Source organism: Paroedura picta, chromosome 7, assembly GCF_049243985.1.
Source record: "Paroedura picta isolate Pp20150507F chromosome 7, Ppicta_v3.0, whole genome shotgun sequence".
NCBI lineage: Eukaryota > Metazoa > Chordata > Lepidosauria > Squamata > Gekkonidae > Paroedura > Paroedura picta.
Genome location: NC_135375.1, coordinates 123,568,769 through 123,584,146, shown reverse-complemented (window position 1 = coordinate 123,584,146; position 15,378 = coordinate 123,568,769). Strand labels below are relative to the sequence as shown.

The 15,378-nt window shown below is 47.2% G+C and overlaps 1 protein-coding gene across 3 annotated transcripts in view; it reads right to left on the bottom strand.

Annotated features, from left to right (window-relative positions):
* SPICE1 (spindle and centriole associated protein 1) overlaps positions 1-15,378 on the bottom strand; it is an 84,572-nt gene that overhangs the window by 67,003 nt on the left and 2,191 nt on the right. For all 3 annotated transcript variants that reach the window (XM_077346320.1, XM_077346318.1, XM_077346319.1), the window contains exons 3-10: positions 15,089-15,235; positions 14,211-14,313; positions 11,175-11,296; positions 8,612-8,712; positions 5,771-5,913; positions 4,604-4,732; positions 1,200-1,453; positions 532-663 (exon numbers count right to left, since the gene is read on the bottom strand). In XM_077346320.1, the coding sequence (XP_077202435.1) occupies positions 532-663; positions 1,200-1,453; positions 4,604-4,732; positions 5,771-5,913; positions 8,612-8,712; positions 11,175-11,296; positions 14,211-14,313; positions 15,089-15,235 (1,131 nt within the window). The remainder of the gene's footprint in view (positions 1-531; positions 664-1,199; positions 1,454-4,603; positions 4,733-5,770; positions 5,914-8,611; positions 8,713-11,174; positions 11,297-14,210; positions 14,314-15,088; positions 15,236-15,378) is intronic.

The window sequence follows — 15,378 nt, the reverse complement described above, 5'->3', positions numbered from 1 at the left end:
ATCTAGTCCAAACCCCTACAGAGTGCAGGAAATTCACAACTACCTGCCCACCCACACATAGTGGCCTCAATTCCATGCCCAAATGATGCCGCCCCCAACCAGAATCCTTGGCCAGTCTGCCCTGGACCAAATTCACTTCCTGATTCCAAAGGGGCATTCGGCGTTTTCCTGGGCATGCAAGAAAGGGCCCACAACACAGCCCTTCCTGCCTAGCCCTTCACAAACTGCCTACGTTTACAGTATTGGCATTTCTGTCTTTATCTCTGCTTAAAAATTCAAAGGAAGGAGAACTCACCACCTCCCAAGGAAGCCTGTGCCACTAAGCAACTGCCCTAACTCTCAGGAACTTCTTCTGGATGTTTAGCCAAAAATTCTTTTGATTTACTTCCAACCCATTGCTTCTGGCCCAACCCTTTGGGGCAACTGAAAACAACTCTGCTCCATCGTCTACGTGACAGCCCTTCAAGAACTAAAAATATTACACTGCTAAACAAACCGCCAGCATGGATTTCACAGTTTAGCCCCACCTACCTGCAAAGTGAGATTCTCCTCTCTCACAAGGAGGATTTCGGCCGTCAGGGCGTCGATGAGCGCTCTGTGTTCGTGCACTTCTCCTTCGAGCCGCTGCCTGCTCAGCACTTCTTGACGCAGCCTCCCCTCACTCTTTGGCACGGACGGGGGACAGAGGGGGACGATCAGCAAAAATTGCATCGTGAGACATATGCAGAAGTTTTAGCGCTACAGATAAGCCCTTGAGGGGAAGCCAGCTATCGAAGCTGGAGCCGGCAGCTTCCCCTCCTGCATCTTGGCCGGGGACCGGGGACTCAAAATGTTACAGTACTTCAGGAGGAAAGATAATAAGGGATCGGCCCTAGTTAGTTCTAGGGTAGGAGGCCACCAAGGAAGGCCCAGGTTGGTATGCAGAGGCGGGCAAGGGCAAACCACCTCTCTTGATCTCTTGCCTTGAAAAATCCTACCAGGTTGCCATAAGTCGGCTGCAACTTGGAGGGTGGGGTGGGGTGGAGGGGCGGGAGAAGACAAGCCTGTATCTGATCATAAGTCTTGGGAGCATCTATTTACAATTCTACATGGTCAAGGCTTCTCATGAGAGTAGACACCCCCAAACGAGCGTAGTGTTAAGGCACAACGACTGTCAAAACAGAACCAGGACTGCCCGGGTCGTTACTGTAGCTCCCCACCTCTTTCAAAAAGCGCATCATCCGGCACACAGCGTTCACCAGCGAGTAAGTGAATCCAGAGAGTCCGTGGCCGTTGGGCGCCTGCTGGACCTCGTGCCCCGTCCACCGTGCGTAGTCGTTCATTTCCTGCTCCACGTCACGCAGCATCTGGTTCAAGGCTTCGAGGCTGGACATGTTGCCACTTGGAACGGGGGCCGAATTGGAACGGTCCTTCTTCTGCCTGGCTGGCGACAGGGCAGTCTGCGTTTTCTTCACTGCAGGAGAACAACGTTGGTGTTCCCGTTAGTGCTGCAGGAGTCAGGACGCTATTTACGAGACCCGGGGAATTTGTAGCCACCTCTCCAGAGACCTGCTTGAGGCAGCTGACAAGTAAGAGTAAATAATGCAGTCCACAACGATGCAGTCAGGAGTGTATTAAGAAGGGCAGCCTCCAGTCTGGAGATCGGGCTTTCATTTCCCGCTCCTCCCCAAGCAGCCAGCTGGGTGACCTTGGGCCACTCACAGTTCTCTTAGAGATGTTCTCCCATAGCAGTCCTGTCAGGGCACTCAGCCCCACCTCCCTCACAGGGTGTTTGTTGTGGGGAGAGGAAGGGAAGGCAACTGTAAGCCGCTTTGAGACTCCTTCAGGCAGTGAAAAGCGGGATATAAAAACCACCTCTTCTTCTTCCTTTGAACAGATCTTTATTAATTAAATTTTCACAAATTAAGAAAAATTAACAGAAACATCTGAAGTAACATTCAACAGAAATCTTGATATGCCACTGTATATCAGTTGAGCAACTCCATTTAGTTGAGATATAGCCTTCCCTCTTTTTAAGAATATCAGTTAGATTACCAGAAAGGTTTCTTTTCATTTTATGATCCATTCTTCTATGGATGATTATCTGATATCCAGCATCTCATGACTGTTTTTGAAAAATGGTCATTTAGAGGTTAACAATATGACCTGAGAGGAATAGGGAAAATCTATATCTTATCTATATTTCATAATACCTACAACATTCTCAACGTCTTTGCCATTTTACCATTAAGAAAAACCCTGAAACCTTTTTCAGGCTTTGAGAAACCTTAAAAGTGTCACGATTGTGCAGAACATGGTTGGGAAGCAGAGCTGTGCACCCACTCACCTGGCCACTTTGGGAAGTTTGTTGTTATTTTAACATTACCATATATTGGGGGAGGGATGGGATTTTTAGCCGCCATGTTAGTAGAGTGATGTTTTAATGGGAATTTTAATGGGATTGGTTGTTGTGACCCGCCTCGAGCCTGTCGGGAGAGGCGGGAAATAAATCTAATAATAATAATAATAATAATAATAATATCACCTGATCAATGTTTAACAAGTTTAATATATGTGTATATATAAATTGAGCCTCTAGTGGTGCAGAGTGGTAAGGCAGCCGACATGCTGTCTGTCATCTTTTTATTCTATATTTATATGGAAGTCAAATTTCATCTTGATACTGTTCTTTTATCTGGTTCATCTTTTTATTCTATATTTATACAGAAGTCAAATATGAGCCTCTTGTGGCGCAGAGTGGTAAGGCAGCAGACATGCAGTCTGAAAGCTCTGCCCATGAGGCTGGGAGTTGGATCCCAGCAGCCGGCTCAGGGTCAACTCAGCCTTCCATCCTTCCGAGGTCGGTAAAATGAGGACCCAGCTTGCTGCTGGGGAGTAAACGGTAATGCTGGGGAAGGCACTGGCAAACCACCCCGTATTGAGTCTGCCATGAAAACGCTGGAGGGCGTCACCCCAAGGGTCAGACATGACTCGGTGCTTGCACAGGGGATACCTTTACCTATATATAAATTAACTCCCACCCATTTAGGGAATACACACACACAAACGCCTACCCCTTAAAGCATTGGCCCACCTGCCCGTTCACCTGATATGCAAAAAGTCTGTACTGCAATACTAACATGTGTCATGCAATTTAAAAGACCAAGATTTAATTTTCCGCCTTCTGCTTCTGAACTGGAACCCATCAAGATCACGTAAGAGGACTCCAAAATGTATTCCTGCAAAGACCCAACCTCAGGAACCAGGGCAACCAGTGGTAATGCATTTAGTTCTCTTTTTGCAATTCCCGAAGGCTCGGGGAGGCTTATTAAAGGATTAAAATACATAAAGAATTAAACATTAAATCTTAGGTTTTAAGAAGGGTTTTTTTTAGATTTTTAGATTAATAATGAAATAATAATGAAATAATGAAATCTAAACTAGCTAAACCAGTTTCAGGCTTCACCAAGTGAAAAAGAGGGTGAGGAAGAACACATTCATCCAGGGAACATTGGCTGGGTGGTCGACAGAGTCCAGAAAACTATAAAGCTGTTTCTAGGCCTCAACCATCAGCCTTGTTGGCCCTGCAGAATTGTTTAAGCTCCCACAGGGCCCCGATTTCATTTGGCAGGGTATCTACCAGACTAGTTTAACTCCCTTGGAGCCAGGGATCCCAAGAAGATTCTGTTTCCAAAATCCACCTGCCCCTGGCACAGCTAGCATCGGCATGAGCTTTGCTGCAGACCTTGGAAGTCAAGCTTTTATGATGCAAACAGGGGACATCGCAAAAGCAATTCAATGAAACCACCAGGAGGACACCATTACTATGTCAGGCTAGGGGACCAGGAACACTAAGCGACTGCCAGATTAGAACAGACCAAAGGAAGTCCTTCTTCACTGGCTACAGGCATAGACAGTCTCAAGATGCCTGTAGAGCTGGCTACAGGCATAGACAGTCTCAAGAGAGGACTTGAGGTCCATCGCTGGCTATTAGCCACAAGGTCTAGAATGATCAGGGGTATCCGAACAATGGCTCTCCAGATGTCCATGGACTACAATAACCATGAGACCATACTGGCAGGGGCCCATGGCAATTGTATTCCATGAACATCTGGACAGCCACAGTTTGGCCACTCCTGGCTATGATGGAACAATATGTCCGGGGCAGTGATGCTCTGCATCCGTGGTGCTTGGGGAGGCAACAGTCCTCTGGGGGCTTCCAGTGTTTTAGCCCTGCTGTTTAGCTTCCGAGATTGGGCTAGGCTGTGCTCCCTTCCCAGCAGTGCCTAGAACAGGGGTAGTCAAACTGCGGCCCTCCAGATGTCCATGGACTACAATTCCCAGAAGCCCCTGCCAGCATTCGCTGGCAGGGGCTCCTGGGAATTGTAGTCCATGGACATCTGGAGGGCCGCAGTTTGACTACCCCTGGCCTAGAACATCAGCATGTCCGAAAGGCAGCTAAGCCCTTCTCCCTGAGAGGCTAATTTCCTGCATGGAGGTACTTTTCATCTTGTGAGAAGGCAGTCTCAGCTGTGCTCGGGAGAGAAGGCACGTCTGCTTTCGGAAACCCAGATTAGCTGGGAAGGAGGGAGGGAGGGAGGGAGGCCACCTGAGAAACACCCACCTTTGGCTGAAATCGGCTTCTTCAGGTTGGCATTCAGGACCTGCTGCACTATGTAGGTGATGTCAGCGATCTGCTCTTCGTTCTCAAGTCTCGAATGGACTCTCTTCACAACATTCGTTGCATTAAGGGCTGCATGAGATTTTAGAGAAGGGATGGAAGAGATGCTGACAAACTGGAGCATGTCCAGAGGAGGGCAACAAAGATGGTGAGGGGTTTGGAGACCAAGACATATGAAGAAAGGTTGGGGGAGCTTGGTCTGTTTAGCCTAGAGAGGAGACGAGTGAGAGGGTATCTGATAACCATCTTCAAATATTTAAAAGGCTGCCATATGGAGGATGGAGCAGAATTGTTCTCTCTTGCCCCAGAGGGACAGACCAGAATGAATGGGATGAAATTAATTCAAAAGAAATTCCATCTAAACATCTGGAAGAAGTTTCTGACAGTTAGAGCGGTTCCTCAGTGGAACAGGCTTCCTCAGGAGGTGGTGGGTTCCCCATCTTTGGAGGTTTTTAAGCAGAGGCTGCAGAGCCATCTGATGGAGAGGCTGATTCTGTGAAGGCTCAAGGGGGTGGCAGGTGACAGTGGATGAGTGATAGGGTTGTGATTGTCCTGCATAGTGCAGGGGGTTGGACTAGATGACTCATGAGGTCCCTTCCAACTCTATGATTCTATGATCTCTGGTGGAGGGTGAAAGCACTCCAGAATGTCATGGTGGTGGTGGTGGGGAGAAGCTCAAGGCTTTGCTCAATTTAGTATACACTTATAACCTCCAGTCAGGGTTGCCAGCTCTGGCTAGGAAATACCTGGCGGTTCCGGGGGTGAAGCTCAGGGAGGGGAGGGAGGGACGTCACCAGAGTATAATGCTCCAGAGTCCACCTCCCAAAGCAGATGTTTTCTCCAGGGGAACTGGTCGATCATCTGGAGATCGATTATAGTAGTGGTGGGTCTCCAGATGCCCCCTGGAGGCTGGCAACCCTACTTCTAGTCCATTATTTCCCCCTGGATCAGGGGTGGCCAAACCGTGGCTCTCTAGGTGTCCACAGACTACAATTACCATGAGCCCCTGCCAACACGGAGAGCCACAGTTTGGCTACTCCTGCTCTAGATCCATCAACATAGCTTTTTTGCAGCCAGAGGGAGGTGCAAGTTAATGCAACTGAAGTGAACCTGTGCTGTCCAGCGACGGCAGGCCTGCTGATGGGGTCGCAAGCACGTTTGCTTCCTGGGTCGAGGTGGCGTCTGCTCCTTGCTGAATTGCCTTTTCGTGGCAGCCGGTCACAGAGCCCTTCTCTCCTGGAAGGCGAAACGCCCTACAGAAAAGGATGAAGATGCAGAGTGAATGTAGGGCCATCAGCTGCTGCGCGTGGAAGAGGATACTTCCTAAGGACACTCATTTCAACACGCCCTTTCCAGATCTCAGAAGTCACACCATTCTTTTTGCCACTCCAATAGCTAGGCACCAAAAGATGATCAAGCCACAAACTGTATTAGAACAGATGGACGCTATTAAAGATCTGCTCTGCCCAGTTCTCCAAAATGTTTTAAACTACAAAACTAGGGACAAGGTTATAACCGATTTAGAAGTACAGAGAGAACAACTGATGACAACAAGCGTTATAGGTTCTGTACCTTTACGAATAAGAAGAACCTAGGTAGGGGGGGACAGACCTAGAGATAGGAGGACCCTCCTTCTCTATGCAGGATCAGCAGCAAGACTGGTGAATGGAGAAGGTCAGAAACCGCTACCATAGAAGACGGGCTAAAGAAGATGCTGAGCCTTGCAGACTCAGCTAGATTAACGGCACTATTAAAGGACAATAACCTGGAGAAATATTATGAACAGTGGGCACCTTTCTGGAGCTACATGAAGAAAATCTCTCTGGACTCTGCAAAATTTTACAAAACATAAAGTGAAGCAGCAGACAATTCAAATTGGTTTTTCTTAGTACAGGAAGACGATTTATTTGTCCAGGAGGGAGAGCTGGGTGGGAGCTGGGTGGGAAGTCAAATCTTAGGTTGTGAAGAGAGGTTTGTGTTATTATCCAAATAATAAATAAATAAATGCTGTTTCTTTTCTGAAATAAATGAATGACACTCCCTCAGCACTGCATGCCTTTGGCAGAGAACCAGAGTAGAAGAAGAAGAAGAGTTGGTTCTTATATGCCGCTTTTCCCTACCCGAAGGAGGCTCAAAGCGGCTTACAGTCGCCTTCCCTTTGCTCTCCCCACAACAGACACCCTGTGGGGTGGGTGAGGCTGAGAGAGCCCTGATATTCCTGCTCGGTCAGAACAGTTTTATCAGTGCCGTGGCGAGCCCAAGGTCACCCAGCTGGTTGCATGTGGGGGAGCACAGAATCGAACCCGGCATGCCAGATTAGAAGTCCGCACTCCTAACCACTACACCAAACTGGCTCTCTGCAGTAGCCTCACAGTAACTGCAGTAGCCTCACAGTAATGTACCTGGAGCAACTTCGAAGCACGATCTTAGCGATCTCCCTGCTCTTTTTGGGAGAACCAATGGTCAGCCCTCCTCAGTAGGTATTAGATCTACACCTCTGTTACTGTATGCGGATGATACAATCATCCTTTCAAGAACCCAAATAGGCCTAACAAGATATCTTAGAACTTTTATAGATTACTGTAGCGAAAACCATCTCATGATTAATTTTGAGAAAACTAAGATCTTAGTCTTTGCCAAAGCAAGACATAAATACCAGTGGAAGGTGAGAGTCAATTGGATCGAGCAAGTATATCACTTCAAATATCTCGGTATGAATTTTAGCTATAACAATAAGTGGACCTACCATATAGAGAAGGTTGTCAAATCCTCTAAGGGGCAACTGGCTTTACTGGCAAAATTTTCCCACCAGAAGGGAAATAGGAATTTCTCGGCTGCAATGAAAATCTATGCAGCTAAAATAACCCCCCAACCGCTTTTTGGAAGCCCAATTTGGATTGGTGCATTCAGCAACAAAGTTGAAAAATGTCAATCTACCTTTTTAAGGCAATTGTTGGATGTACCAAATTGTGTCGCAAACCATCCGCTTTTAGCGGAGCTTGGTCAACAGACCCTGGAAACCAGAGCCTGGCTTTGGACATTCAAATACTGGTTAAAAGTCCACTTCCATTCCTTTCCACTATCTCTACTTTCTAACTCTTCAGGAGATCCCTATTTTATTCAGGGCTTTAACGAAGTAATTTTTCATAAACTTCGTTGCTTAGGACTAGATTTATCTACTCTAGTTAATTATGACGAGAGCACAGTCCTGAAGCTGATCACCAGAAGACTAGAAGACCAGGATATTCAGATAATAGGCACATCAACCCACAGGATCTGTTCACCAGGCCACTGGGACATCCCCTGGTCTTGTAAATCAATGCCCCTATATCTGCTAGATGACTGTTAGATGACTATTCCCTTAAAAGGGCCTTTCTCCTTGTGCGCCTAAACATCTTCCCTTCAAGCCTATCAAGAGGACGCTTCCTTCAAACCCCTCGAAATGAGAGAAGCTGTCTGCACGGGTGCAATGGACCAGATTCCCTTAGCCACCTATTATTCAACTGCCCCGAATTTCAGATGTTCCATCATTATCTGGGGGGTTTTATGGGAAAACTGAAGTGTCTGTGCAGCGATGAGAAACATCTAGTGAAGCTGTTGCTGAGTGTAAAGGAGCCTTCTCAGACAGTGGACCTCGCAAAAATCCTGTCAACTATCTCGAGAACTAATCTATCTCTGCTGCAGAGCGGCTGTACGGAATAAGGCCTTGTTACTGTTGTCCGTGTGTCTATGTCCGGAATTTGTTTCTGTTTTAAATTTTGTTTTAAGTATATCAAATCTTATGCCAATAAAGGTATCTGAATCTGAATCCGAAGCACGAGAGAATGAGCACAGAAGAGAGAAGAGAATCTGAAGAGCTGAAATAACAGATGGAGTATTAGGGCAACAGATATCTCCCAGAGACTATGAGTGCAAAAATAGACACACACACACACACACACACACACAGACCTGTTTGTGTCTATGAGGGAGCCAGAGTTGAAAGGCGAGTCCTGGATGTTCTCACCCTCAAGCGGGAAGCCAGAAGATCTTTCTCTTACTTCATTGAGAGCCTTAAAAAAAACAAAACAAAAAAACAAAAACAAAAAAACAGACGGACCACCTCAAACGCTGCAGTGGAGCATTGTAAATATAATGTATTTTTCATGGTTGAATTTCACTAAATGCAAAGTAATCAGGGCCACTTCCCACCAGATAGCCCAGCTGACAGTGGCAGAAACCATCTTACGTGAATGAAGAGAAAACCTAGCCCAGTGCTAGAATACACAAAATGGCAGAGGCAGCTTGGAGTGATGGTAAAGAGCTGGGTTTGATTCCCTGCTCCTCCTCCACATACAGCCAGCTGGGTGACCTTGAGCCAGACCAAGTTCCCTCAGATCTCTCTGAGTCTTACCTACCTTGCAGGGTGCCTGTTGTGGGGAAAGGAAGGGAAAAGCATTTGTAAGCTGCTTTGAGAATCTTTCGGATAGTAAAAAGTGGGGTGCAAGAAACCCCAGCTCTTCTTCTTCCTCTCTATGTAATACTTTTGATCGATTCAGTTGAAATGGAGCTAAGCTTGCCCTTCTGTCTGCTCAGAATTACCAGACCTCCTTGCATGGAGAGGTCAAACTGTGTAAGGGCTCCGTACAAGTAGGGGGAAATATTTTCTTCTGGCTCACAGTCTAACCCTTTTTTAATCAACACTTTGGCTGCTTCCAGCGTTCAGATCTCCTGCAGTAAGGACTGGAGAGTTAGAGAACTGGTGGGTCAAGTTTCTGAGAGGAATGACCAGCAAGAGGTGGGGAGGGATGTAAGTTGATGTTACTAGTAAGAAAAATCAGTCAACTGTATCAAGACAGCCAAGAGCAAATCAGACGAAACCACTTCTTCCAACCAGGAGACAGTCGCAGCAGATGCTATGAGGTAAACTAGGGTACCTCGTGGCCTCCCCTCTTTCGAGAAACTGATAAATTCTGGGAAAGTTGTGATATTGCTTAGCCAGTAATAAGATGATGTAAAATGTGAAGAGGGAATTGACTTCTGGAAAGAGGCATTTTGTCTAGGATTGGGCGCTTCGGCTGAGGCGCCCAACCCTCATTTCGTCTTCCAGCTGGCTGTATTCCAGCTTCCTGTTTTCATAACACTGTAAGAATATTATCACTCTCATATGGGCCGTTCTTTTATTGGACCAGCTGAGAAGACAACATTATGCTGACAGAATGCATCTGCATTTTGGGTTCGAAGGGGAACTGGGACTGAGGTAGTAAGCATCACGAGACAGGCAGCTTGGTGTAGTGGTTAGGAGTGGTGGACTCTAATCTGGAGAACTGGGTTGTAGCTAGCTGGGTGACCCTGGGCCAGTCACAGGTCCCTCAGAACTCTCTCTGCCCCTCCTGCCTTACAGGGTTTCTGCTGCGGGGAGGCGAAGGGGAGGCGATTGTAAGACGCTTTGAAATTTCTTCGGGTAGTAAAAAGCTGGGTGGAAAAATCCAGCTCTTCTTCTTCAGAGCTGACCTTCCCACTTTTTTCTTTTTGACCCACATTCCTGGGAATCCCAGCTGCATCTTCAGATCTGGGCAATTATTGTGCCAAACTCTGAAACACATATTTAGAATCATAGAGTTGAAAAGGACCTCCAGGGTCTAGTTCAGGAGTAGTCAAACTGCGGCCCTCCAGATGTCCATGGACTACAATTCCCATGAGAACAAACGCTGGCAGGGGCTCATGGGAATTGTAGTCCATGGACATCTGGAGGGCCACAGTTTGACCACCCCTGGTCTAGTTGAACCCCCTGCCCAATGAAGGAAATTCACAACTACCTGCCCAGATGATGCCCCCCCCCTCCCCAATCCCTGGCCAGTCTGGCCTGGAGGAAATTTGCCTCCTGACCCCAAAGTGGTAAGTGGCATTTCCCTAGGCGTGCAAGAAAGCATCACAAGAGACAAGCAATCCTTTCTGCCCACCCACTTACAATCTGCCTAAATTCACAGAATCAGCATTTCTGTGAGGTGGCTACCCAGCCTCTGCTTAAAAATTTCCAAAGCTGGAGAGCCCACCACCTCCCGAGGAAGCCTGTTCCACAGAAAAACCGCTCTGACTGTCAGGAACTTCTTCTGGATGTTGAGCTGAAAGTTCTGTTGAATTAATTTCATCCCATTGGATCTTGTCCGTCCCTCTGGGCAAGAGAGAACAACTCTGCTCCATCTTCTATGTGGCAGCCCTCCAAGTATTTGAAGACAGCTGTCTTTATAGATTTATCTCTGACATTTTCTCAGCATGCACCTTTTCTCACAACCAGGAAAGCATCGCCACTCCACTATCACCCCCACTGATACGGATTGACCATTATGCCCCCTCCCTGCCCATCTTGACCACAAGGAGTAATTCAAGGTCTTGGCCAGCCTACCTCACTTCCAGTGCCAGCCTATGCAGAGTCACTCCAGTTTAAGCCCGCTGGTTTTCATTGAGTTTAAACTGGGAGTGACTAGACAGGATTGCATAGTTAGATACATGTTAGACCCAGAAATCATGTTACCTGAGGATCCATGACGGACTCACTAAGAATGGAGAGCTGCGTGGGGGGATCACACTTTTGCGCAATGGGTCCTTGAGTGGATTCCGCGTCACAGTCAGGAGCCACCGTCACGTTGGGGAAGCCTGGGAGATGGCAAAGGAAGACCAGAAGGCTGTGAAATGCCAAACATTTACTAGATATGAGGATCAACCATTAAAAAATGGTGGCCTTGCTGGATTCACACACAATGGAAAAGGAAGGGGAGAGAAGAGCTGGATCGGCTGCACTCCCCCCCTTGGCTCCTCCCATTTCACCTCTCTCAGAATCTTCTCAGAGCCCGCTGGCAGGGAATGGCTAGAGGAAGGCTGTGGCAAGCAAAGAAGTGTTGGTTCTCAGATGCCACTTTTCTCCACCAGGAGTCTCAAAGGAGCTTCCATTCGCCTTCCCTTTCCTCTCTCCCACAACAGGCACCTTGTGAGGGAGGCGAGGCTGAGAGAGCCCTGATATTATTGCTCAGTCCGAACAGCTCTATCAGTGCTGTGACGAGCCCAAGGTCACCCAGCTGGCTACACGTGGAGGAGGGGGATTCAAACCTGGCTCAAAAGATTAGAAGCCGGCATTTCTAACCACTACAACAAGCTGGCTCAAAGGGATTCAGATATTCAAGCAGGAGAAGACTAAGTCCAATGCCAGTCCCCCCTCCCAAGCAGCCATTTTCTCCAGGGGAACTCATCTCTGCAGTCTGGAGATAAGCTGTAATTCCAGGAGATCCCCAGATCCCATATGGAGGCTGGCATCCCTAGCAGAGAACTACTACATTGGGATCCAGTGCAAAGACTGTGTATAGCCTACCCAAGGATTCCTTTCTTCCCAGGTTTCCCCTTGCCCTGGGACCCGGGGCATTCTCAGATCTTTCTAGGATTGCCAACCTCTTAGTGGTGCCAGGTGATCTCCCAAAATTACAAGTAATCTCCAAATCACACATCCCCTGAGAATAATTGCTGTTTTCATGGTAGGTTTTATGACAGCTTAATGCTTCCTATTATGAGTCCACCCAATTTCTTCAAATAAGCAGACTTTGTTGAAGAAAAATCTCTTTACTGAAAGAACAACAAAACAAGCATCTCTAGGTCTTTGCTAAGACTGACGCCCCTGGGAACCACTATCCCTTATCAACCTTTACCCTCCCCCCCCAGGCACCAATTTGGCCCCAAAACTTTCCAGATGTCTTTCCCCCGGTGTGGTAAAAAAAAAAAAAAAAGCTGGTTCTGGTTGGCACCCTCTGGTTCTCAATGCTGGAAGAAGATAGTCCGTTTCCATAACATCAAATAGTCAGAATCCCAGAGGCACTAAACTAGGAACTTTCACACCTACTCCCATGAATAACAAGAGATTTAAAAAGGCACTCTAGGCAAATACATTGCATATTATTATTATTATTATTATTATTATTATTATTATTATTATTATTATTATTATTGAATTTATTTCCCGCCACTCCCTTGCGGCTCGTGGCGGGTTACAACAATATAAACCCCATAAAATACATTAAAAACCAATTAACATGTCAATATTAATGACTACCTGGCAAGAGCGGCTAATCAACTACCCATTCCCCTTAGCAAGTGGAGAGGGGATACTGATGGTACTCATGTCTAATATAGTGGGCATATGTGAAGGTGACAGGGAAAAGCTACGGATAACATGGAAATGGAAAAGGTTTGTGATAACAGGGTTTTGACAGTTCAGGCAAGGTGGTGCACAGACAAAAATAAAATTACCTTCTTATTTAACAAGCAATTTATGAGTGATGCCATGCACACTGTAAACATGTGACTTCTGGGGACGTGGCAGGCAGGCGTGGCCAGCTGGCATCACTGCTGGGGTTATTTGAAACTTGAAGAATATTTCACGGGTTATTCCATAGTCAAAAGCAGGGGTAGTCAAACTGCGGCCCTCCAGATGTCCATGGACTACAATTCCCATGAGCCCTTCGCTGGCAGGGGCTCATGGGAATTGTAGTCCATGGACATCTGGAGGGCCGCAGTTTGACTACCCCTGGTCAAAAGGTTGAGAAAGGCTGATCTAGCCTCAGCTTAAAAACCTCCAAAGAAGTTCTTAACGTTTAGCACGCATACTTGAGAGCAGTTAACAAATGCTGTGATACTGCTGTAAGGAAAAATCTGCAGAAAAAGGGAAATCTCACTGAGGAGCTAGCCAGGGCCATCCATTGTCTCTAAAGTACAGCCCTATGGAAGGACGGCATAAGAATCTAAATCTAAATAAATAAATAAATAAAGAGACCAGCCCACAGGCTTGAGGAAGAGCCTCTGCTTCTACGTTGCTTAATAATCTGGGCAAGGGACCAAGGGACCAAGCCCTATGAAGATAGGTTGAGGGACTTGGGAATGTTCAGCCTGGAGAAAAGGAAGTTGAGAGGGGACATGATAGCCCTCTTTAAGTATTTGAAAGGTTGTCACTTGGAGGAGGGCAGGATGCTGTTTCTGCTGGCTGCAGAGGAGAAGACACGCAGTAATGGGTTTAAAGTAAAACGATATAGGCTAGATATCAGGAAAAAGTTTTTCACAGTCAGAGTAGTTCAGCAGTGGAATAGGCTGCCTAAGGAGGTGGTGAGCTCCCCCTCACTGGAAGTCTTCAAGCAAAGGTTGGATACACACATTTCTTGGATGCTTTAGGATGCTTAGGGCTAATCCTGCGTTGAGCAGGGGGTTGGACTAGATGGCCTGTATGGCCCCTTCCAACTCTATGATTCTAGGTGGTCATGTTCAGAAGGCCTGACTCTTTCCTATCACATCAGGCGACACAAAGCAAACATTCCCACCATGCCATTTTGCAAGCTTGTTGTCTGGGGGTTGTACCATGAAACTGTGCTGCAGGGGTGCCAAACTGTGACTTGCTAGACGTCCATGGACTACACTTTCCATGAGAAATTGGCTCACGGGAATTGTAGTCCATGGGCATCTGGGGAGCCACAGTTTGGCCACCCCTGCTGTACTGTATTAATAGCCAAGCCTCATTTCACTTAGCAAACTTCACCTATATGCCTGCGAGGGGCATCTCCAAACAGGTCCTTCACCACAGCCATGGCCCGATCAGATCTCTCCAGGACGTCCTGCAGATGGTACTGATCAGAAAGGATCTAAAAGGGACAAATTGAAGGGGGAAAGTCATGCACTGTCCTTCCAGCTTATTTCTTCCTTTCCCCTTAGCATTTCCGGGACCTCATTCCACTAGGCAGGGGTCAATACTGAAAAGGCCCTAGCCCTGGCCAATGCTAGACACCCTTCATGCAGGCCAGGCATCACCTCCTGAGGACTGATGAGATCAGGCTAGCCTGGGCTATTGAGGTCAGGGTACTGGCCTGCTTAATGAAGATCGCATGTCTCCATGTAAACTAAGAACAGTTTACCAACAAAAGAGTGCCAGTGAAGGTAAACAGGGGGAAAGAAATGTCCATGCTATCTTGCAGAGCATGCCCCCATCCCCAGTGGCTCGAGGGTCACAAAAGTGACCAATGGTCCACTGCAGTGATACTCAGTGGATCTCCGTCCTGCTACCTGTGGCTCTTTTAAACTCTGTTCCCTATGGGGCCTGCTCTCTGTTCCAGTAAACTGGGCAACTGCTTCAGAAATTGGGATAATTTCATCCTGACGACGGGCCTGAGATAAAACTAACTTTTATTCCAAAACATGCAACTTATCCCTGATGACATATTCCGCATACAAGGGCAAGTCACTGTCTGCAGCTGAAGGATGCGGTAGAACAGGCCATACCCCCGTGAAACAAAACAAAACTCCTTGCAAGTAGATAACTAAAAACTGAGGCCCACAAGATTGTGGCACACAGGAAACGTGCTGCGCATTTCGAAAAAAGCTGCTAACTATGAAAGCCACAGGGGTTCTCCCGGACGTTACCTCTCTCATCAGGGCTAGTTTTCTTTTTTCCAGAGACTCCGGAACTCTTGCCCTCTGCTTCTTCCATTTGCCCTTTAATGCTTTCTCTTGCAATTCCAAACGTGCCAGGGCTTTGTTCTTTGACTTGTGCATCTCATGCCGTCGCACCTGGATGGGATAAAGGATGTTCTTCTCAAACGTCTGACCCGAGGGACGTGCTGCGGTGGTGCTACAGATGGCATGCTGCAGCTGAGTGACTTCCTACACTGACTGGTTGATATTTTAGGAACTAAAATCGAGTCGGCCAAGAG